At 36.0% G+C, this 25,410-nt stretch overlaps 1 protein-coding gene across 1 annotated transcript in view; it reads right to left on the bottom strand.

Moving 5' to 3' along the window:
• TRPC7 (transient receptor potential cation channel subfamily C member 7) overlaps positions 1-25,410 on the bottom strand; it is a 283,142-nt gene that overhangs the window by 34,146 nt on the left and 223,586 nt on the right. Inside the window, exon 8 of the mRNA XM_051973682.1 lies at positions 6,995-7,190. Within this exon, the coding sequence (XP_051829642.1) occupies positions 6,995-7,190 (196 nt within the window). The remainder of the gene's footprint in view (positions 1-6,994; positions 7,191-25,410) is intronic.

Raw genomic sequence — 25,410 nt, 5'->3', positions numbered from 1 at the left:
TGTGAAGTCTCAAGGCACAATAGAAGGCAGATATTGGAGGTTTTTAAATTCTCATTGGTGGGTTTTTTTAAATTTAAATTATTATTATTATTATTATTATTATTTTGAGATTGGGTCTCCTGATCTCTCCTAGTTTAGAAATGCAAAGATTATTCATAAAGCTAATACCTCTACTGATTTGCTTGGAATCTTAGATATATTCCATTTCTAGTCTAGTCAGATTTGCCCCTCCCTCGGCAGCTTTGTGATTTCTACTCTTGAGGACTCATCATTTTGATGCCAGTCTTAGTGCAGACACCTGGTTGATTTAGTTCTCTGAAGTTTAGAATCCCAGAATTCAAGATAGCACATGGTCCTTCGTCAAACTGTCAGATTTGCCAGGAAGTAGCCAGGGTTTGGTATAGATGTTAACATAAGATCACTACTAGCTTTCTGATGGGGGATTGACTTTCGAGATGGATAATACTTGATAAGGAGCTTTTGGATGTGTGCATACCTATTATGAGATAAAGTGAGTAACACATATAGAAAAGAAGATGAAACAAGGTTTTGCAAGGGTGAATGTTAAAAACTATCTTGCATGTATTTTGAAAAATAAAAAGATATTATAAAAACTGAAAAAAAAAAAAAGGAAATAGGGTGAGAAGAATTGGAAATTCAGACCTTACCAAACCTTACCACTTAGTGGCTTTGCTTTTTATTTAGCAAATACATTCCTCTTATGGGCCCATAGGAATTTCTTTGTAATTATGCCAAGAAAGGAAGTAAGACTGGAGACTCCACGTGGGTGAGGACCATATCAATCAAAGGGAGTTATGATTTTTTCCTGGAAATTAATTCATATTGCCAGATATAAATATGAATCTAACAAAGAAGAAATTTATAGAGATTGGAAGATTCTGGGAAATATCACTGAATATTTTTTTCAAGCTTTAATGCCACCTGGTGGCTTGCACATCCTGCAGTAGTTCCTGCAAGTCTCATCGTGGGTGAGTGAATGGATGAATAAAGCATTTATGTAATACTTAAATTATGTGCAAAGGATTGGAAATGTAAGTAGAAAAAAAGAAAGAGAGCCAATATTCTCAAAATGTTCACATTCTCATTATAAGCCAACATGTAGGAAACATTTCAGCTTTAAGTAAGATGAAAAGGTCCTACAATTCTTAGGATATGCTAGCAAAACAGATGGAAATGCCTCTTTTAAAATGAGATTTCCATTGATAAAAAATATCCATTTCTGATGCTGAATCTATTTGACAATGCTAAGAGCTTTGGCAATAATTTTTTGAAGGGATTTCTACAAAAGACATGGTTGCTATATTATTACAGGTAGGAGCTGCTGTCAGGCTGTATTTCCACAAGAATGTATATTGAACTGGAAGCATTGCTATTCTAAAGGCTCAGAGGGCAGAGGTGTGGGCTCTTGCCATTGTGGTCAGAGTGATGGTGATTACCAGTGATAATTAAGGTAGTAGTGTGGTTTGATCTGTTAGGCACATGTTTTCTACTATCTCTCCCTCAAGTTATCTTACTGTTTCAACTAGATTCTTTTATGTCCTCTATGGACACCTATGACAATTGGTGAAAATGCCTGGCTCCTTCTCTTTAGGAGTGAGCTACTTCCCCAAAGATTGACTATGAAAGCTGGATTGGAAGCATGAACAATTGGGGATGGTGTGGAGTCCTGGTGATGATGGTACTATCATTCCTGTGCCCATCTGCTTCTTGGTGGCAGTTGCTCGGCAGTTGGTCAGCAATTGCGGCTGATGGAAAGTGTTTTCCACAAATAGACTGGAAGCAGGTCTGATGATTTGAAGGATGCCGCCATTTTCCTTAGTGGAAAAACACTAGATATTTCCCACTATGGCATATTTCATGTATTTTCCCACTTTACCTTTCTGAGTCTGCTTCCACATCTGTAAAATGAGTGTAATAATATAACCCATCTTAGAGAATTGTTGTGAAGAATGTACTCTATATATTTTAAAGTATGAGAGAAATATAAGTTATTTTTATTAGAGAAATAACTTCTTTTTACCTAGAAAGAAAGTGAGGTCCAATTAAGTTAACTAAACATTTATAAAGTCCCTACTATGTACCAGGCACTGTCTAAGCCCTGGAAATACAAAAAGAAGCAAAAAATAGTACTTGCTCTCCTGGAACATAATTTAATGAATTAAGTGACTGAAAGTCCACAGATAACCAAGATTACATAACTAAAGCTATAACGTAGAGCTCTTAATTTTTAAACCAACCCCATTCCTCACAACATGAGTTTTTTAAAAATAAATTTTAATAGATTATCCAATATTGTAAAGAATAATCTGTATTCATTCATGCTCACATAGACTATGGACATATGTACATAACACAATTTGCTCTTTTCTCAGAAAATCTCTGGCAGAGACTCTGACCCAGGAAAGGTGACACTTAAGAGGTATGAACAGCTGAGATCTAAATAGTTTTTGAGGGAGTTAAGCAGATTTGGCTTGCTGTGGAGTTCACTATGGGAGAACTCATTAGTTACAATGATAATATGATACAGAGGAAATAAAGCTGACTCTAGCCAGAGATTCTAGTTCTTACCTATGTGACATTGGGCAAGTCATTAACTGCCTTGGACCTCAGTTTCTTCATTTGTAAAATGAAGGAGCTGGACTAGTTGGCCTGTGGGTCTCCTATAGCTCCAGATTTATCATTTTATGTATGAGAGTCAGGGACTGTATTATTCTTCTCTAAAATATAGTGCTCTCTGGGAGCAGGTTCCCCGGGAGGCTTCTAGAGGTAGCCTTAGTTTCAATTCAAAATAATAATTACCCCAAATGCAACAAGGAATTAAAGTCCAAATCCTTTATTGTCTCCATCAAAATTTTCTCTCTTTTCCTGGAGCCCGGTTAGCTTTAATAGAGGCCTATCTCTCTCCTTGGTTCTGAGAACTTAAGCTGCCTTCTCTGGCTTTGTGAATCTCCTCGACTGAATTCTGGCTTGAGGCTCAGACCTTCTAGTGGGCTTCTGTTCTTTGGCCCTGAGACCTCCTCCTTATATATGCTCTCTTAAAGGTATGAATCTTGTGGAATTATAGTAAGTACTAAGTACATGTAAATTAGAGAATCATTATCTCATCAATTCTACTTACTTAGCACCTTGTAAGAATCCTAACATCTTCTTTCTTTTGATTTAGAACATAAGTGATCATGACCTCCCTCACTTCTCAAGGAGGTAAGAAACCCAAAAAAGAAGGTGATCACACCTTACCTGACTGCTCAAAAAAGGAGTGAAAATGCCATAAAAAGAGGTGATCATGCCCTCCCTGATGTCTCAGGAAGGAGATGAAAATACCAAAGTAAATGGGAAATCAAATCAGATTAGTGGGTTTCTGAAGGGGCTCACTCTTAAAACAGGTATACTTAAATCCATCAATTACATTGATGTACAGGTATTACATATAATTACATGAATTATCTAAGCACATAGCAATATAACACAGGCTAGTAGTGATGTAACAAATAACATGAATCAACATGTCCATAAGTCTTAGAAATAGTCCAAAAGGAATCTATTGTCCATTAGTTCATGTGCCAGCAATCCAATAATTCCTGCAAGTTTTGAAATCCTGCAATAGTCTCATCAACAATTTTTCATCTCAAGGAATCCAATGATGCCTGCTAGTTTTCAAATCCTGCAACAGTCTCATCTCGTGTTAGGGAATCCAATGATTCTTGCAGAATTTGTTCTTAGGTCTTCTCCTTTGTTCCCAGATTTTTCTCTTTTTCTATCTCTCTCTGATGGACAAGGTGAATACGGCTTGTTGGCACCCATCTGATTCCTTCTCCATCTGTAGAAATACAAGCAAACCCTCTCTCCCAGGCAATTAATCTATCTGGTTCCTTTTATTTACCACTTTCTGGATCTCTCCACCTCATCTGACAATTACATTGAAGCTCCTTGCTTTGGACACTGCCCTTCTGTTGGATTAAAAAAGCCTGTATTCTCTCCAATTGTAATCCCTTTCTGCTATTTGATTGCTTTTCTGCTGATTGATCACGTAATCTGTTTCTGCCATCTGATTGCTTTTTGGCTGATAGATCACATCAGAGTCCTGACTTTCTTTCTTTCTTTTTTTTTTTTTATTAATAACTTTTTATTGATAGAACGCATGCCAGGGTAATTTTTTACAGCATTATCCCTTGCATTCACTTCTATTCCGATTTTTCCCCTCCCTCCCTCCACCCCTTCCCCCAGATGGCAAGCAGTCCTTTACATGTTGAATGGGTTGCAGTATATCCTAGATACAATATATGTGTGTAGAACCGAACAGTTTTCTTGTTGCACAGGGAGAATTGAATTCAGAAGGTATAAATAATCCAGGAAGAAAAACAAAAATGCAAGCAGTTTATATTCATTTCCCAATGTTCTTTCTCTGGGTGTAGCTGCTTCTGTCCATCTTTGATCAATTAAGGCTCTCTTTATCGAAGAGATCCACTTCCATCAGAGAATCCTGACTTTCTAAAGACTCTCTGGGTGTAAAGTTAGCTGCCATCATGCCCCACCTATGTTTTGTATGATATCTTGGAACTGGGCCCCGCCTCTAATTTCCCTGGGTCAATCTACATTCTGAGGCCCTTGTAGCATTTTGGACATAGGGTTTTAGGTCTTCTCTCAGCCTGTCTTCTCACTCTATCTCCATATCTACAATGGGCTCTCAGATGTCCTATTTTTCCACACTGAAAACATCAATGACTCTCTCTAGAAGTCCCTTGCCAAGAGGGACCTTGTCTTCCCATCTTCAACATTGTCTGGGTATAATTAATATTTGTGCCCACTGTGGCACAGCATCTTATGATCTCCTCTAAAGGAGCATCTTTGTGGAGTCCCCATATAATTCTTTTGCAAACCTCATTGGCATTTTCCTTAGCCAGTTGTCTGATCATTATTCTTGTAGCTGCATTTTCTCCAATAGTTCTTGTGACAGCTGTTTGCAAACGTCCCACAAAATCTGCAAAGAGTTCATTGGGACCTTGCTCTATTTTTGTGAAGACTTTACTTCCATCTTTCTTTACCTCCATCTTTCTCTGGGAGAGAATCCCCAAGCTTTTGTTGCAGTAGCAGTGATCTGTTCATAAGCTGTTGTGGAGTGTTGTCTGTGCTAAATTTTCTCCATATTGACCTTCACCAGCTAGTTGGTCAAAAGTGACTTTTATATTAACTCCTGTTTGCCTATTTTATTGGACTTGACTCCTACATAATTCCTGATACTCTGAAAGCCACTTTCTCTTTTAAAAGTACTAAAAAGCATTAATAGAAGAAGTTTACTTAGCTGGGAGATCTGAGTCTCATTTTTATATTTAGTAGAGAGGAGAAATGTTATAAGGAATAGACCACTGGACTTAATCAGAAAGACTTGGGTTTGACTGTCCTTTGACTGACTAGCTGGGCAATTCTGGACAAAACATCATCTCTTCATGTCTCAGTTTCCTCATTTGTAATATAAAGGGGATGGATTTGATGGCTTCCAAGACTTCTTCCAGCTCTCAATCTATTATCCTATGTGTAGCTGATGTAGAATAGTCAGGCTTGGCACTTCTCCCAGAGGAAAATAAGAGGACTTTTGGACAAAAATAATTAAAAGTGAAATTTGGTGCCTTGTCCCAAGTGAGTAGTCTCTTTATTAGTAGAGGTCTTCTAGCAAAGTTAATATGTACACATATAAGGTATGCTTCTTCTCATTTCTAAGAGCTTTGCTTTTATGAATGGACTGAACAAAATGGTCTCTGAAATCCCTTGCTACATTAAATTTCTGTGATTTGTTTGTAAAATGTATTTACGTAGTTTGTTTAACCTTGTGTATTCATAGTCAGTCTCTAGTTCTGCAAAGTTGGAAAGTTCCTGATTGGACTTCCTCTGTTTTAATAGTATCATCTGGAATAATGAGCAATGGGGCCCAAAAAGGTTTCACTGTTGGGCAAATGTCTTTTGCTTGTACATTAGGATAATATAATTGGTTTAGTCCAAATGGCAGAATCTTTTTCTCCATCATATCCAGAGATGAATTAATATAGTCATGCTAGCAGTCATACTGTGTAACAACTCCCCTTTCCATAACATTTTAAGGCTTGCAGAGAGCTTTCATCATGATAATTTCGCAAGGTAGGGGTACCTTTGAAGGAAATATTTTCTTGGTTTTATTTTATAACTGAGTAAACTGAGATTCAGGCATATGAAATCACTTGGGCATGACTGCTAAATGGAGAGTACATTGAGTTCCATATTTTATTTTTAATGTGTTTTTGGTGTCTGGGGGAAAATACTACAAAAACTTGCTCATCTATATTCTTACTAAAACCTTTGGATGAGCTATCAGGCCCATGGTAGAATTAGACATGGTGGTTTTTTCCAGTTTATCATGCTATGTTGATGGTGTACATATTTGTGCCAAAAACAAAATCAATTGTAACTTAAGAATCAAATAAAAATCATTTATTATTTCAATAGATCTAGAATCTTATTGATTAGTTGCTCCTTCCAATCCATCTATGCTTCTTGTATCCTTGTGACTCTATAATCCTTTATAGGAACTCCATCCAATGACCCTAGGGGTTTCCTTTAGTTATCTTGATATGTGTAGCTAGCCAAAGACTGTAAAGAAATCATCAGTTTACTTAGAAAATTCATCCCTCTCTGAAAATAGACCTGGATCATTTACAGGATATTATAACACATGGACAAGAAGTCTACATGTTGAAGTCTTAAAATCAAAGAAAGAATTGGGTTTGATTGATTGATCAAAGTGATCTATAAAGGGACAAATTTCAATATTAATAATTCATCTAAGGGGACAGGTGCCTAAGAACAGCAAGTCTTTACATTCATGATTTTTTTTCTTTACTTAGGCCAATAGAGAAAGAAATGTGCTAATTATCATTTTCATTTATTAAGACAGACACATATATTAAACAGGGAAGGGATAGCAAATTCAATTAATTAGGTTTACCTCAATTTCCTGGTATGAGTTGTTGATCATGGCTATTAACATATTAAGAAGCACGACCACCATGGTAACATTATAGACACCGTAGAGCACGTAGCCAATGTTCTCGATGAACTTGTGATTGTATTTCAGCACCACCGAGATCACTTCAGATAAACCAAATATTGACCAGAATAATGTTTTAAAACTTTCTTCTATCCTACAAGCAAAATAAACCACACTTTCACAAAGTTCTCACCAATAATGTATATTTTTTAAATAAAAGGAATGTTACTAGTATAAGTAAAATGTTTAATATTAAAACATAGATTTAAACATCATTCTACCATTCAAAAAAAATCTTCTTTGACTTTCTCATGTCTCTGGGATGAAATACAGTTTTGAACTTAAAACCTTCACAGTCTTGTTCCTGCCTAACTTTTTGGTCATTTCATATTGCTATTATATTTTCCAGGCAAAATGTCCTAAAAACTTGTTTTTTCATGTAAGATATTCCATTTGATCCCTGTGGTTTTGAACAGGTCATCTCTCTTATCTCTAGTGTACTCTCAATTCATCCTTTGCCTTTTAGAATCTCTGATTTCCTTCAAAGCACAGCTTCCCATAATGAGCCTTGGAGTGGCACCTTCATTCTTGCCATATATTCCTCTTCTTTCTCTCTTCAAATAACTTTGTGTTTATTTCATATATACTCTGCAGATATTGATCTGAGATTTATTTTAGTAGAAGGTACATTTATTCAGGGCAGGGACTATCTCCTTTTTGTCTTTGCATTTTCAATGCCTTGCATTGAAGCTTATTATTGAGTAAGTACTCAATGAATGTTTGTTGAAGTGAATTAAAATGAAAATGCATCTTAGACTGTGGGTTATTACTCTTGCTGATAACTTATATGTTCTGAAATGATAATATAAACAAATATAATGTAATATATTCCTACCCATGAACATATAAAAGAATAAAACACTTGGGAAGGCTGCATCGACTTGTCTCATCTTATGTATCTTACCTTCTGGTTGTCATATCATTTTATTCTGCTTTAATTAATATGTCATTTTAAAATGAATCTTTGGATATAGAAGTCACTTTATAATACATCATTTGTTCAGTGTACTCCCATGCCAGTTGTTCTTAATTATTTTTGTGTTTTATGGAACCCTTTGACAGACTGGTGAAGTCTAAAGACTCTTTAGGAAGGATAATGTTTTCAAATGCATAAAATTTAAAAAAAATACTATTTTAACGGAAAACAATATTGAAATACAGTTATGAAAATATGAAGTTATCAAATTCATACACTCCATTCAGGTTAAGGACTCTCTCTTCAGAGCTTTTCTCCTTTGCTAGTCCACACAGCACAAAGTCAAATAGAGTTCTGACAGAAAACAAAACAAAAGAAAACAACCCAGCCAACCTTGATACACCAGTTCTCCCAAACAAGACTAAATATCAAATATTCAAGTACTGGATTTAGCTAATTTTCAGTGCCCTTATGCAGCAGTGTTTAAAACCCTCTCTGACTCCCAATTGCCATAGGCTTCAATTTGTTCTTTCTTTTTTCCATCTTGTCTCAGTAACCATCTCTCTGTTACCCTCCCTACTATATCTCTTTGGCTCACTTTTCTATTTTATCTTTCCTCATTAGAATATAAATTCATTGAGGGTAGGGACATAAAAACAAAATAAAGCATTTTTGTATTCCCAGATCTTATTAAAGTATCTGACACACAGTCTACTTAAAAAAAATCTAAATTAAGCCAAAGTTTATGACATTAAATATCATATTTTATGGTGAGAGAGCATTGATGAAGCCTTTGTCTCTCATCTCAATTTTATTTATGAGTCTAATCAAAAGGGACTATTCAGTTGCCTTTACCTCTGCAGTTCCTTTTATTATATCCTTCTACAACGTGATGTTATGGGCCAGAATTTGAAACAAGGTAGTAACTATACTTATGAGCACAACTTAGGGGTTAACCTCTGAACTGGAATTTTATCTGATCCTTCTGGCAAATCTAATTATAAGATTTCCCAAATTACTAATCTGGTAAGCATATAAAATAAATTATTATCTGAGTGAAAGAAATAGTTTTATCCTTCAAATATTAGAGGAGTTTCCTATTCCCATTGGTCTTTTTCTAAGTCCTGTATAGTAAGCTTCAATATTTCTCCTTATTAGCTTTTTTTTTTTTTTTTTTTTTTTTTTAACAAAGAGCATAGAAGAGACTTTTGGCCTATGAAAACCCTAGTTCTAACTAGTACTAATTTTTCCTGGCATTATCCAATTTGAGTAGTAATCTCATCAAATTCATTTTTAATCTCTCAATGTTACTTTTCATTTAAATTCACAAATTATTATTATCATTATTATTTTTGCTGAGGCAATTGGGGTTAAGTGACTTGACCAGGGTCACACACACAAATTATTTTTATAGGAGGACATTAAAATTTTGGATAGATCACCTTATGCAATCTTTGATTTCTTTTAAAATTATTTCATTTTTTAACATTGACTTTTTATTTGATGCCTTTTGTTTTCATGATTCTGAACTTAATCACCCAAACTATCCACTCATAACATTCCTCCATAACAAATAAAGCCACTGAAACCAAACCAATCAATACATTAACTTCTCCCAACAGGATATTGAGATCAGCTTGATATAGCAGAGTTTTCCCTTGACAAATGAAAGTGATAAGTAGAAGAAAGGAAATGAAACCTAGATTTTTCCCTTTAGCAAGGAAAGATGAGACTCTTACCCCAACCTCTCAGGGCCCATTGCTAACATCTGTAAATAGCGCTGGCTTTCAAAAAGATTTTTCAGCTTGGAAAGGAGCTTAATAACATTGCTCAGATCCCAAGGACTCAGAAATGGGAAATTCACAGAAATGCTCCAGAGGTCATGCCATCCTCTAAATGATTCTGCTCTCTTTACTTAACCTTGCCAAGCATGCTATCCTGAAGCTATAGGGCCTAGGGATTCAAGAGCAGGCAAGTCATCGAGGAAAGCATAAAGCTGTCATCTGGGAAAAGGACATTTCAGATGCAATACCTTTTGCATTTGTCTGTGAAACTACTTGGTCTCATAAAATATGATTGTTGTTTATTCAGCTGGTCACAAGGTTAAATTCAAGGTTTTCTCTTAACAGCTGCTGAAGTTCCTGGCTCCAATTGGCCAATAATTTTGTACTCTCTTATGAAAGTAACTTGCTGTCGATTCATCTGTCCTTGCTTCTCTAGCTCATTGACAGTATTCTAAAGCCCTTTTCCAACTTGTCACATACCCGAGGAGGAGAAATTTTTCACCTGCTCCTGAGCTATCTGTAAGCAGGAATGAACACCAGTATTCACAATGGGGAGTCTCCTAATCAATCAACATTGTGAACTGACCAGAATTGTGCAAACCAGCTAAAATATGAAGACAGATCCATTTTATCTTATTTTGTGTCAGCTGTTGTTGTAGGGAACTCCCAACAAGGAAAATCTATCCTTCTAATTATCAACTACTCTCCAATTGGGACTAAGAAGTTTAAGTGACTTATCCAGGGTCATGCAGCTTATATATGTCAGAGGCATCACTCAAACTCAGGTATTCTTGACTATATAAAAACTAAAATTCTATCATGTCACAGTGCCTTCCATGATTTTTTTATATCATATTCCATAGATTATACTAATTAAATCGTTCCTTAGGTTATACACTTAGGGTTGTATTTTTGTCCCCTGACAATACCATTTGTCATGTTGCTATGCTACTCTAATAGTCCAAGGAAGTGGATTATTTTCTGAGGGTTCTTGTAAATATATGAGATATATCTCACTGATGTTAAAACTCTGACAAGCTTGAAACAGTGTCTGTCTGTGTCATTAAGGGACAATTTATAAGAACATAGACTTTTAAGCTGAAGGGACCTTAAAGGTCATCCAGATCAAGCCTTTTATCCTACAGATAAGCAAACTGAGGTCCAGAGAGGCTGTGATTGGTCAAGAAAACCCAGCTAGTAAGTAGAAGGAGCAGTATTTAAATCTAAGCCCTTAGCTTCCCAAATCACTGATCTTTACATCTGATGTTGCCTTATTTTATGATATAGAAAACATTTCTTAATGATAGTCCTGTGAAGGAGACAATGAAATTATGATTATGCCCGTTTTATAGAAGGGGAAACAGAGGCTTGGTGAAGGCAACTTGCTAAAGGTCACATAGCTGGAAAATGAATGCTCAGGGAAGCAGTTATTTAGGAATTTTCTGGAAAAAAAATCCCAGACCAGGAGTCAAAAGATCCAGATTCATATGCCCAAAGGGCTATAAAACTGTGCCTACCCTTTGATCCAGCAGTATCTCTTCTGAGTTCATATCCCAAAGAATTATAAAAGAGGGAAAAGAACCCACTTGTGCAAAAATGTAGCAGCCTTTTTTGTAGTGGCAAGGGAATATAAATTGAGTAGATGTCTATCAGTTGGGGAATGGCTAAATAAGTTATGACATATGAATGTAATGAAATATTTTTGTTTTGTAAGAAATGATGAGCAGGCTGATTTCAAAAGAGCCTGTAAAGACTTACATGAACTAATGTTAAGTGAGCAGAACCAAGAGAATATTGTAAACAGTAACAACATGATTATTTGATGATCAATTGTGATGAACTTGGCTCTTTGCAAAAATGAGGTGATTCCAAGCAATTCCAATAGACTTGTTATGGAAAGTGTCATCCAAATTCAAAGAGAGAACTATGGAGACTGAATGTGAATTGAAACACAGTATTTTTACTCTTTTTTTGGTTGTTGTTTTGTTTTCTTGTTTTTTTTTTTTTCTTTTCCTTTTGACCTAATATATCTATATATACATTTAACCTATTTTGGATTGCTTGCTGTCTCGAGAGAAAGGGAAGGAGGGAAAAGAGAGAGAAGACTTTGGAACACAAAGTTTTTCAAAGATGAATGCTGAAAACTATTTTTGCATGTGTTTGGAAAAATAAAATAGTGCTTAAACAAAGATTTAGATTCAATTTCAACACTTACTTATTAATTATGATCTTAAGCTTGAAAATAATTTACATTCTCTGGGCCTTTATTTTCTGTAAAGTTAAGCTGGCTGATGATCTCTAAGGTATTTGCTGATTTTAAGTGTTTAAATTCTAATATTTATTAAATATCTAATGCTTCGCAGCCAGAGTTAGTGCAGTGATGAGCACAATGCTGTGAAAGGCACTATGGGAAGACAGGCAAACAAATACACTTTTGAGGGGCTATGAATTGTTCCAAATGTTACAAAACAATTTGAATATAATAGGTTCATGTCCTCTCTGCCTGTCTGTAGGGAGAGGCAGGGGAGGAGCTGTAGAAATTTGAGTATAGATAGAAATCCTCTGCCTGTTTTTGGCTATATATGACTCATTGTTGAGTGCCTTAATATGTTAAAAGAAAAGGCATTTTCTAGTTAGTGGCTATCTTGACTTCTATATTCCAGGTAGTAAGATGGAATTTCAGATAGGAGCAAATATCCTTTCTACATTGGCTTAATTGTGGCAAAGGGTTACTATTCTCCCTGGAAAGACTTAACTGGTTGGATTTGTACCTGGGCTCCTGGATAACTTTGTTCCCTCTTTTGTTTCCCTCCTGCGTTATTAATCCTATGACAATTAAAATGGCCTAGAAGATCTGTGAATGCTGGCAAGGAACAACAATGGCCTTTGGAGCAGTTGGGCATATAGCAGTAATGCAAATGAATTAAACAGTAAGGAAAGCAAATCTTTATTTCTATAAGTAGAATTTTTTTTCCTGAGGCAATTGGGGTCAAGTGATTTGCCCAGAGTCACACAGCTAGGAAGTGTTAAGTGTCTAAGTTTAGATTTGAACTCAAGTCCTCTTGACTTAAAGGCTGGTGCTCTATCCACTGTGCCACCAATGTTCTGCAGGGATCCAAGGATATGAATATGCATATGTATGTATGTATGTATGAACTTTAGAGCAATGAACCCAGGGCAAGTCAAAATAGCAGGTAAAAGATAGTTTTTGGCATATGTCATCAGGCCCTGTGGCCTCAGCCTAATAGTGTTAGAAATGCCACTAAATTATATATACCTTTTGAAACAGTGGATATTACCATAAGTAGATTAATAGGGAAAGGTTTCATATATACCAAAATATTAATAGCAGTACTTTTTGTGATAACAATGAACCAAGAATAAAGGGGATAAAAAAATGGCTGAGCTAAACTAAATGTGATCCATGTACTGGAATATTATTTTCATTACAACAAACTATTCCTATGAGAAATCCAAAGAATCCTGGGGAGACTTACAAAATGATCACAATAATGTCAAGGAAAACAACACTAAGAGATAGTGTTTTGACCAATAAAAGCAATAACCAGTCATGACTTCAGAAGATAAATGGTGAAACATCTCTTCTTGGCAGAGTAATAGGATGGAATGAATCATATAGTATTAGTTATGACCAGTGGATTAATTTGTTTTGCTCACTGTAATTCTTTGTTAAAATGAAGTTCTATTTGGAGATGGTGGTGTATACCAAGTGGAGGCAGTTACTGGGAAGTGATATATATATATAAAACCCCAGCATCAAGAAACAAAAAGTAGTCATCATGACTTTTTTCTCTTATTTGAAAAAAAATTCAAGACTTGGATCTGATATGTCAAGCAGAAAGCAGGAGAAGGGAAGGGAGCTAAAGACACATCAAATTCTGCTACTTAAGGTTTGTTTAGTTTGTATAATGTGATGTTAATTATGAGATACTTTAAGATGATACTTAAGATGATACTAGGGAAACAAAAAACAAACTGATAAAATGTGTTTGGGCCAATTGTTATGAAAATTATCACTTCCTTAGATTCTTTGGACTATTGTAAAATACAATTTGTACAATTTAACTCAATTATCTAAATAATTCTGCATGTAGAAATAAAAAATAAGAACTATCCAAGGAAATTCTCTCTCATTTTGAGAAATTGTCTATTCCAAGTTCAAATACCGATTTAACTGAAATTAATGTGTGAGATAAGTCACAGAAAAATACATCATGATTTCTTTTTTTTTGTCAATGCCCTGATAAAGGGTCAATATAATAATAACAACAAACATTCATCTAGAAATTTAAGATTATCAAAGCCTGAAAGATGGTTAGATAAGTAGATAGTCAGGTAGACTACCTCACTTCATTGAGGAGTGAATTGACCATTATCCTTGGAATTAAGGAGATTTAAACTTGATCTGCATCTGACACTTAGAGTGTGGTCATAGCAAAGCTAATTCTCCTCCCTGAGACTCAGACTTACTAAATGGGAATATTAATACCTGTGGTATTTACTTTGCAAGATTGTTTTGGGGCTATTTTCAGCTTTTAGAGACATTACCTATGATTTATTTGATCAGTATCACTGAATAAAGAATTTGATTTCAATGGCTGAGTAGAAAAGTAATCTAATAAGGGGAGATAAAAAGATTTGGGGAATGTGGGCCTGGTCATGATATGATAATGAAGAGGGAGGGAAACTGTTCCCTTTACTGAAAATTATGTTCCTTTTAAAATTATCACTCTGAAATTATATTCCCTTTTGATCTGTGATCACTTTTGGAGTCTCCCCCCAGATAAGTTATCTTTCAGGGATGCCAAATCCTGATTCAATTAGAAATCCTGGTCAAAAAGCTTTGAAGTGTTGTTAATTCCAATAGGATATCTGGGCTAGATACCAAAAAAGACCTAGGCCTAAGTACTTGGCTTCCTTTTCAGCCTGACGCCTCAAGATTCCTTTTAAAGAGCAATTTCTAAACTCACTTTTTACAGAAGGTCCAAAGCAGCTGCTAGGACTCTGCCCACTGAGAAGGCATTCTCTTCTCAGTGTCAGACTCCATTTCCCTAATAGGACTTTACTACTAAAGAAGTCAGTCTCTTAACAAAACTGGCTTCCTATTCACAATAAACTTTCATTTTTTGCCAATTAATAATTTGGGTTTCATGAATTCTTTTATGAGGAACCTGTGCACCGAACATAAGGGGATTTTAACAATTCTCTGACCACCACTAATCTCGTCAATAATATCCCATTACAACAGTATGTCAGTTTGGCTATTACTGCTTCTCTTAGTTTAATATTGAACACAACACATATTATAAAGTCCTTTTGCCTCAGCCCAATATTATAGTGAAGTTCTTTTTATACTGTGCTCCTTTCCTAATGAAATAGGTCTAATCTTCAACATGGGAGGTCTGAGGAGGTAAAGGTCTCTTTTACATCAGTCTATTCTCTCTCCAATTCAACTTTCACACTGCTACCAAATTGATATTCCTAAAATATAGGTCTGACTTAGTTCCCTGCTTAGGAAGTTTCAAGGACTCCCTACTACCACTAAGATAAAATATAAACTTCTCTGCCTGATTATTTCAAGTCCTTCATAATTTGACTCCAACCTGTCATTATAAGCTAATTGTACATTATGTACTCAGCATTCCAGCCAACTGATCTATTTAATTGCTCTCTATATGTGCCATTCAGTATCTCTTCTTTGTATCTTTATGTAGACTGTCTTGGAGAATCACAGGATCTGAGATTTGGAAGAGATTTCAGTGATCAAATAGTCCAATGTATGTGTAAGGTGTGGAATTCCCAATGGATCACATCTAATAAATGCTTGTCCAGCTTCTGTTTGAAGATCTCCAGGAAAGGAGAGAATAACTATTTCTTAAAGGAGACCATTCCACTTTTGGGTAGCTCTAATTATTATGAAGTTTTCCTATTATGAAGAATTTCCTGAATTACCTCTTTGTATCTTCTACCCATATTTCCTGGTTCTGCCTTCAGCAGTCAAAAAAAAATCTAATCCCTTCTCCATATTATTGTTCACCATATACTTGAAGACAGCTATCATGATCCTCTTGAATCTTCTCAGAGCTAAACATTCCCCATTCCTTTATATAATCTTCATGTCATAAACGCAAGATACTTTACCCTTATGATTACTGTCTGTTAGATAAGCTCAATTAACCTTTATAAATTAAGGCACCCTGAATAATATAATAGTTCAGATGAGGCTTGATCAAGGCCTCATTCAATACCATGAGATTGTCATGTCCTTATTCCTGACCTTATCCATGTCCTTATTATACTCCTCAATGTAGCCCCAAGATAGAGTTTTGTTTTGTTTTGCTTTTGGCTGTTACATCATATTGTTGACTCATATTCATCTTGAAGACCACTTAGACCTTCAGCTATTTTTTCAAACCAAATGCTTCCTAACATGCCTCTTTTGCCTCTCCTATCTTATTATTTTGTACCAAAGCTCAAGACTTTACATTTATCCTCCACATATTTCATTTTATTAGAATCAACTCAATGTTATTCACCATCAAAAACCTTTTGGGTCTCTTGACTATCATCCAGAGTGTTAGTTGTCCTTGTCCCCTCCTAGGTTTGTGCTATCTGAAAAATTTAATGGGCTTATTACCTTTATCCAAGAGTGCAAAGTCAAGCACAGCTCACTGAAGCACTCTACTGGGGACCTGCTGCCATGCTGCTATTGAATTATTAAAAATTTATATTTTGGATGATGACTTCCAGCCAGTTCTGAACCAATATGAAAGGCCTCCAGTGTCTAGAATGCTCACTGCTCTCCCTCCTGTATTTATTTCCCAATTTCCTTTGTGATACAATTCAGGGGCCTCTAAAAGTTTCTTTTGTAGCTCTGGTTGTTAGCATTCTCTCTCTACTATTGGAATGCTTTGTACTTGTCCTATATGTTGTACAGAAATCTGGACTTATTTTGTGAATCTTGAGCCCCAAATCTGACCTGGTAAGACAAGGGTTATTTTCTTTTGGGCATTGCTATATGACTGGAAGAACTGAGATAAGAAGAAGTTAGGTAGTCTGCTTCATATCAAACATCATCATTTGTTTGTCTTGGACTAATTAAAGAACATTGGCTTATAATTTCCATTTCAGTAAGCCAGTCAATAAACATTGATTAAAAACCTGCTATGTTCTAGGCACTGTCTTAATTACTGGTGGCATAAGTACAGGTATTAAACAGTCCCTGATCAAAAGTAGCTCACAGTCTAATAGAAGAGACAATGGGCAAATAGCTATGCACAAAAAGTTATTTATAGATAAATAGAAATGATAAACAGATAGAATTGAAATTTAAGGGGAGGTGTGGGAAAGACTTCCTTTGGAAAGTGAGATTTTAGCTGGGATTTGAAAACAAACCAGAAAAGAAGGGAAGTGGTGATAAGGCAGGCATTCCAGACAGGGGGACAGCCAGTGAAAAATATCCAGAACTGGGAGATGGAAAGTCTTGTTTGAGGAATAATCAATGGTTTGTACATATATCTCTAACCTGAGGCTTGCACAGATAGTAGACTTTGCTCCCTTTCTATTCAGTAGGGTTGCACAGAAAGGAGATTGCACAGAAAGGAGTTGCTGAATCATAGATGGCATGAGAGGAATAAATTTTAAGAATACTGGAAGAATAGGAAGGAACTACATTATGAAAGACTCTAAATGTCAAAGAAAGGATTTTATATTTGATCCTAGAGGTGATGGGGAATCAATAGAGCTTATTAAGTAGGAGATGACATGGTCAGACTTACATTTTAGGAAAGTTGTTTTGACAGCTGAGTGAAGAATGGACTGGAAAGGGGAGAGAGTTGGGAGAGGGAGATTGACTGGTAAACTATTGTAGTGGTATGCTACTGAGGTAACAAAGATCTTCACCAGGGTATTGGTGATGGTGTCAGACTAAAGAAGAGAGAGGATTCAAGAAATGTTACTAAAGTAAAATTGATGATGGACAGATTGGATACGGGGGAAGGAGAGCTGAGAGAGAATAAGATAACACCTTGGTTGTAAGCCTGGGTGATTGGGAAGTGTATCCTTTATAGCAACAGAAAAGTTAGGAAGAGGGAAAGATTTTGGAAAAGAAAATAATGACTTCAGTTTTGAACCTGTTGAGTTTAAGATATCTATGAGATATTTATCTAGTAGGTAATTAGAGATATGAGGCTAGAAGTGAAGACTGGATAAATAGATCTGAGAATCATTAGCATAGAGATGTTAATTACATTATTGGGACTTGTTGAGTAAGCTAGGTGAAATAGTACATAGAGAGATGAGATGTAGGTCTAGAAAAGGCTGTGGGGGACACCCACACTTAGCAGATATGATCTGGTTGAACATACAGCAAAGAAGACTGAGAAAGAGTGGCTAGATAGGTAGGAGAAAAACCAGGGGATAATAAGGTCACAGAACCCTACAAAGAAATACTAAAGAGGCAGGATTATATCCAGAATCAAAGGTTGCAGAAAGCTAAAGAAGGATGAGGACTAACAAAAGGTCATTAGATTTGACAAGTAAGAGGTTGTTAGTAACTTTGGAGAGATCAGTTTTAGTTGTATAAGGATGGAAGTCAGACTTTAGAGAATTAAGAAGAGAAGAAAGGGAAGGATTGTAGAAGTTCTCAAGATTAGTCACATGTGGCTTTTTTCAACAATGAGAGGATTAAGACCAGTTCTAATGGACTTGTGATGGAGAGAGTCATCTACATCCCCAGAGAGGACTGTGGGAACTGAGAGTGGATCATAACATAGCATTTTCACCCTTTTTTGTTGTGGTTTGCTTGTATTTTATTTTTTCTCATTTATTTTATTTTTTATTTTTTTTACTTTTTGATCTGATTTTTCTTGTGTAGTAAGATAACTGTATAAATATGTATGCCTATATTGGATTCAACATATATTTTTACCATGTTTAACATATATTGGATTACATTGCCATCTAGCGGAGGGGGTGGAGGGAAGGGGGGAAATTGGAACACAAGATTTTTCAATAATCGATGTTGAAAAAATTATCTTTGTATATGTTTTGAAAAAAAAACTTCAATAACAAAAGATTAGCCACAAAATGGAGGAGAGATATAGGATGCTGGCTAATGGAAATGAATGGCTCAAGTGATGGCTATTTTGAAGGTAGAGGAGACAGGGACAAATTTGTAGACAATAGAGAAGCAATCAGTAGACAAAGAAAGATTGAAGATAAGCAAATGCTTGGGAATGATAGAAGAGACAATCTGCTGGAAAAGACCGGATGAAATGAGATCACATACATGATCAGAAATTTTCTTTGGCAAGGAGTAGGTTAACTACAATATATGAGAGCACTGAAGGCAAAAATAGTGATAGAAGGAATCTGAGAGATTGAAGAAGAGGGGAGAAGATGAAGTTCTCAGTGAAGTTCACTTATATTCTATTCAGGTTTAATGATAGATAGGAGAGAAAATGTTTTCTTCTTTTTTTTTATTTTTTTATTTTATTTTTTTCTATGTTATTTTATTTAATAATAATTTTATATTACAGAATCCATGCCAGAGTAATTTTTTTACAACATTATCCCTTGCATTCGCTTCTGTTCCGATTTTTCCCCTCTCTTTCTCCACCCCCTCCCCTAGATGGCAAGCAGTCCTATATATGTTAAATATGTTGCAGAATATCCTAGATACAATATATGTTTGCAGAACCAAACAGTTCTCTTGTTGTACAGGGAGAATTGGATTCAGAAGGTAAAAATAACCCGGGAAGAAAAACAAAAATGCAAATAGTTCACATTCATTTCCCAGTGTTGTTTCTTTGGGTGTAGCTGCTTCTGTCCATCATTTATCAATTGAAACTGTTAGGTCTCTTTGTCAAAGAAATCCATTTCCATCAGAATACATCCTCATACAATATTGTTGTCGAAGTGTATAATGATCTCCTGGTTCTGCTCATTTCACTTAGCATCAATTCATGTAAGTCTCTCCAAGCCTCTCTGTATTCATCCTGCTGGTCATTTCTTACAGAACAATAATATTCCATAACATTCATATACCACAATTTACCCAACCATTCTCCAATTGATGGGCATCCATTCAATTTCCAGTTTCTAGCCACTACAAACAGGGCTGCCACAAACATTTTGGCACATACAGATCCCTTTCCCTTCTTTAGTATCTCTTTGAAGTATAAGCCCAGTACTGTTGGATCAAAGGATATGCACAGTTTGATAACTTTTTGGGCATAATCCCAGATTGCTCTCCAGAATGGTTGGATTTGTTCACAACTCCACCAACAATGCATCAGTGTCCCAGTTTTCCCGCATCCCCTCCAACATTCATCATTATTTTTTCCTGTCATCTTAGCCAATCTGACAGGTGTGTAGTGGTATCTCAGAGTTGTCTTAATTTGAATTTCTCTGATCAATAATGATTTGGAACACTTTCATATGAGTGGTAATAGTTTCAATTTCATCATCTGAAAATTGTCTGTTCATATCCTTTGATCATTTATCAATTGGAGAATGGCTTGATTTCTTATAAATTAGAGACAGTTTTCTATATATTTTGGAAATGAGGCCTTTATCAGAACCTTTAACTGTGAAGATATTTTCTCAGTTTGTTGCTTCCCTTCTAATCTTGTTTGCATTAGTTTTGTTTGTACAAAGGCTTTTTAATTTGATATAATCAAACTTTTCTATTTTGTGATCCTATGTTCCTCTAATTTATTTATAATCTCGTTCTTTATGCCTAGGTCATGGACCCATTTTGATTTTCTCTTGGTATATGGTGTTAAGTGTGAGTGAATGTTTTCTTCTTTTAAAAAACCGTAGTAAGTTGGTGAAATGTGAGGAGGACCAGAGGATATAATTTTAGAATATCATATGTTGTCACCATTTATGAATATTGATAATCACATTTCAAATTAAATTTCACTTGTGACCTTGGGAATTCCCACAGACTTTTAAAGTTAAAGGGTATAAAGTTATACCCTGTCTTTTGAGTTCCCGTATCAAATAAACATGAGGAGAATATATAAATAAATACCATGAGTATGGGTATCATGTCTGTGTAACATGTCTAATTATTCATTTAGTGTACATTGGGGAATAACTCAATTTTTTCTATCTTGTCTGTGATGGTACTTAAAAATGAAAAATCCAGTTGAAGTCAAACTGTGGAATATCTCAAAAAGATTGCATTTCTGAGCTTTCCTTCATAGTTCTCATCTTCTGCCCTCTATCATAGTTAGTTATATTGCAACAATCCAAGTACTGTGGTAATTGACATCCACGAAATATTAAAGGATCTCAAGGATAGTTTTCAACACATTAAGCTGATGTTCTCTGGAGAGTTTACAAAAAGTTATAGACAAGAATGCATAGGATAAGAAGGCATGGATAGGTTGTTATCTATACTTATAGAGGGGATATTTCCCTTGACAAAATCTATCAAAATGCTTAAAAATGTCAACATGTGTCATTTACCTCTCAGTAAATAAAACTTGAGGGCAGACATTGTTATTTGTCCTTAATACCCTCAAAGGCTCAATGTCTTCTTCCACATTAATATAAATTTGAATTGAATATAAATAAAATTGAATTCATATGTCATCTATTGTTTAGATTATTAAAGTTTTTGTTTTTAGGAAGTGTCTGCCTCCCCTCCCTTTCCCTCTACCCAAATCCAATGCATTTAAACTCTCTTTGCTTCAGTTTCATATTGCAATGTAGCAGGACATTAAGAATTAGTTTTCTATTTGTGAGGAAGTCTTCAGTGTTTGGCTATGTGAGCCTCTGAGAGATGAAGAACTGCATGGATTTTCAAGAGATTGGCCATTTTCTTCTTGCCTTGGAGGTTGAAATTTGTAGAGATTGTAACAAGTGAATGAACAATCAGATGTTTTGGATTAAGTGCTTTTGCAGCCAGTTCAGTTTTCTCTTAGTTTGTAAGAAGGGAAAGAAATAAAAAAGTGAGAGCTGTCACATAAAAAAAGCTAGCTGATGTGGATGCTGCCTGAGGCTGAGAGGAGAGATGTTATGGCTGCTTGCTTGAGTCTGTTATAAAGAATAACATTAGTAATCTTCCGGCCAAGATGGCGGAGAGGAAATACACTGCTGTGTAACCTCCGTGTTTTTCTCTCACTATTCATTTCATTTCATGCCTCTGAATTAATGCTCGACTGAAAAAAAACATACAATTACTTACCAAGAGAAACCATCCTTGAGACTCGTCAAGAAAGGTCTGTTTTTGCGCGAGGGCGGGGACGGTATTTGAATCGGAAGCAGTCTGCGGGCAGCAGCTGCAGCAAGAGCACAGATAGCAGCTCAGAACCGAGTAGAGCAGAGAGGGGGTGGGGCGTGATCGCAGCCGTCTCTGCGGGGAGAGCTTTGCTACAGGATTAGATACTTTGCTCCGGCAGCGAGTCAGCAGCCCAGCAGAGAAGCTAAAAACACAGGGGGTGAAGAATACAGCCCCAAACAGCTGGAGTCTCTCGGGACCTGGCCACCCCTCCCCCACAGTGTCTCAGCCCGCTCGGATCTCAGCGCGCAGGCGCCATAGCACAGTAGGACCCGTGCCTCACGAATACTCTGCCCCTCCCCCAAAGAAAGCAGCCTCCATTCAAGGGGTTTTTTTCCTTCTGTTTCTTTGATAGTTTGCCTTTGATAATTAGACAGAATGAGCAAGAAACTGAAAAAGAATTTAACCCTGGACAGCTTTTATACAGATAAAGAGCAGACTCCAAATCCTGAGGAGACTAAAAACAAACAGTCCCCAGATGAATCCCCAAAGGAGGAGTTCATATGTTCCTCAGCACAGATGAATCTCATGGAGGAAATTAAAAAGGCTCTCACAAGGGAGCTAGAAGAAAAATGGGAAAAGGAGAGGGAGGCTTGGCAAAGGAGAGGGAGGCTCTGCAAAAGGAGAGGGAGGCTTGGCAAAAGAGCCTGGAGAAGTCAGTTAAAGAGAGAGTGGATAAAGAAACCAAATCCTTGAAAAATAGGATTGGTGAACTGGAAAACAAAATTGGTGAAATGGAAAAAAATTCCACAGAACAAAAGAACTCAATTGGACAATTAGAAAAAGATCTTAAAAAAGTGAGTGAAGAAAATACCTCACTGAAAATCAGGGTCGAACAATTGGAATTGAATGACTCGAGGAGACAAGAAGAATCAGTCAAGCAAATCCAAAAAAATCAAACAATGGAAAAGAATGTGAAATACCTTCTGGGGAAGACAACAGACCTGGAAAACAGATCCAGGAGAGACAACCTGAGAATCATCGGACTCCCAGAAAAGTATGATGAAAAAAAGAGCCTGGACACTATTTTCCAGGAAATTATCAAAGAGAACTGCCCAGAAGTCATAGAAACAGAAGGTAAAATAGACATTGAAAGAATTCATCGATCCCCTACTGAAAGGGATCCTAAAATCAAAACACCAAGGAATATAGTGGCCAAATGCCAGAACCCTCAGGCAAAGGAAAAAATACTGCAAGCGGCTAGAAAAACCCAATTCAAGTATCAAGGAACCACAATAAGGATCACCCAGGATCTGGCAGCATCCACATTAAAGGATCGAAGGGCCTGGAATATGATATTCCGAAAGGCTAAGGAACTTGGTATGCAACCAAAAATAACTTACCCAGCGAGACTGAGCATCTTTTTCCAGGGAAGAAGATGGATATTCAACGAAATAAGCGAATTTCATCTATTTCTGATGAAAAAGCCAGAACTTAACAAAAAATTTGATCTACAAGCACAGAACTCAAGAGAAATCTAAAAAGGTAAAGATTAATCTTGGGAACTATATTTCGGCTATAAAGATGTATAAAGAATACATGTATACCTTGTTCTAGAAACTAGATGTGGAAAGGACATTGTACCAGAAAAAAGGGAAAGTGGGGATAATACATTTCATGAAGAGGCAAAGAAAACCTAGTATATCTGAGAGAAAGAATGGAGAAGGATGAATATAGTGAGTATTTTACTGCTTTCAGAATTGGCATTAAGAGAAGAATTTTAGACATATTCAATCTATGGTGAAACTTCTCCCACCTCATTGAAAAGTGAGAAGGGAAAAGTGAAAAAGGAAGGAATAAGCTAAGTGGAAGGGAATACGGTAACTGGGAGGGAAAAGGGCAAGTTGGGGGGGGGAACTTTAAGGGGGGAAAGGATACTAAAAAAGGGAGGGCTGTGAGAAGCAAGGGGTGCTCACAAGCTTAATACTGGGAAGGGGGGTAAGGGAGTAAGAAGGGAGAAAAGCATAAACCGGGGTTAACAAGATGGCAAGTAATACAGAATTGGTCATTTTAACCATAAATGTGAACGGGGTAAACTCCTCTATAAAGAGGAAGCGGTTAGCAGAATGGATTAAAAGTCAGAATCCTACAATATGTTGTATACAGGAAACACACCTGAAGCGGGGTGATACATGCAAGTTAAAGGTAAAAGGTTGGAGCAAAACCTACTATGCTTCAGGTGAAGCCAAAAAAGCAGGGGTAGCCATCCTGATCTCAGATCAAGCTAAAGCAAAAATTGATCTAATCAAAAGAGATAAGGAAGGGCAATATATCTTGCTAAAGGGTAGAATGAATAATGAAGAAGTATCTATATTAAACATATATGCACCAAGTAGTGTAGCATCTAAATTCTTAAAAGAGAAATTAAGAGAGCTGCAAGAAGAAGTAAAACTATAATAGTGGGAGATCTCAACCTTGCACTCTCAGAATTAGATAAATCAAACCACAAAATAAATAAGAAAGAAGTCAAAGAGATAAATAGAATACTAGAAAAATTAGATATGATAGATCTCTGGAGAAAATGTAATGGGGACAGAAGGGAGTACACCTTCTTTTCAGCAGTTCATGGAACTCATACAAAAATTGACCATATATTAGGACATAAAAACCTCAAACTCAAATGCAGTAAGGCAGAAATAGTGAATGCATCCTTTTCAGACATGATGCATTGAAAATTACATTCAATAAAAAGCCACAGGAAAGTAGACCAAAAAATAATTGGAAACTAAATAATCTCATACTAAAGAATGATTGGGTGAAACAGCAAATTATAGACATAATTAATAACTTCATCCAAGAAAACGATAATAATGAGACATCATACCAAAATGTATGGGATGCAGCCAAAGTGGTAATAAGGGGAAATCTCATATCTCTAGAGGCCTATTTGTATAAAATAGAGAAAGAGAAGGTCAATGAATTGGGCTTGCAACTAAAAATGCTAGAAAAGGAACAAATTAAAAACCCCCAATCAAACACTAAACTTGAAATTCAAAAAATAAAAGGAGAGATCAATAAAATTGAAAGTAAAAAAAACTATTGAATTAATTAATAAAACTAAGAGTTGGTTCTATGAAAAAACCAACAAAATAGACAAACCCTTAGTAAATCTGATTAAAAAAAGGAAAGAGGAAAATCAAATTGTTAGTCTTAAAAATGAAAAGGGAGAACTCACCACTAACGAAGAGGAAATTAGAGCAATAATTAGGAGTTACTTTGCCCAACTTTACGCCAATAAATTCGACAACTTAAATGAAATAGAAGAATACCTCCAAAAATATAACTTGCCTAAACTAACAGA

Source organism: Antechinus flavipes, chromosome 2 (assembly GCF_016432865.1).
Source record: "Antechinus flavipes isolate AdamAnt ecotype Samford, QLD, Australia chromosome 2, AdamAnt_v2, whole genome shotgun sequence".
NCBI classification, from domain to species: Eukaryota; Metazoa; Chordata; class Mammalia; order Dasyuromorphia; family Dasyuridae; genus Antechinus; species Antechinus flavipes.
The sequence above is the reverse complement of the archived record's forward strand: the minus strand, read 5'-3'. Positions and strand labels throughout refer to the sequence as shown.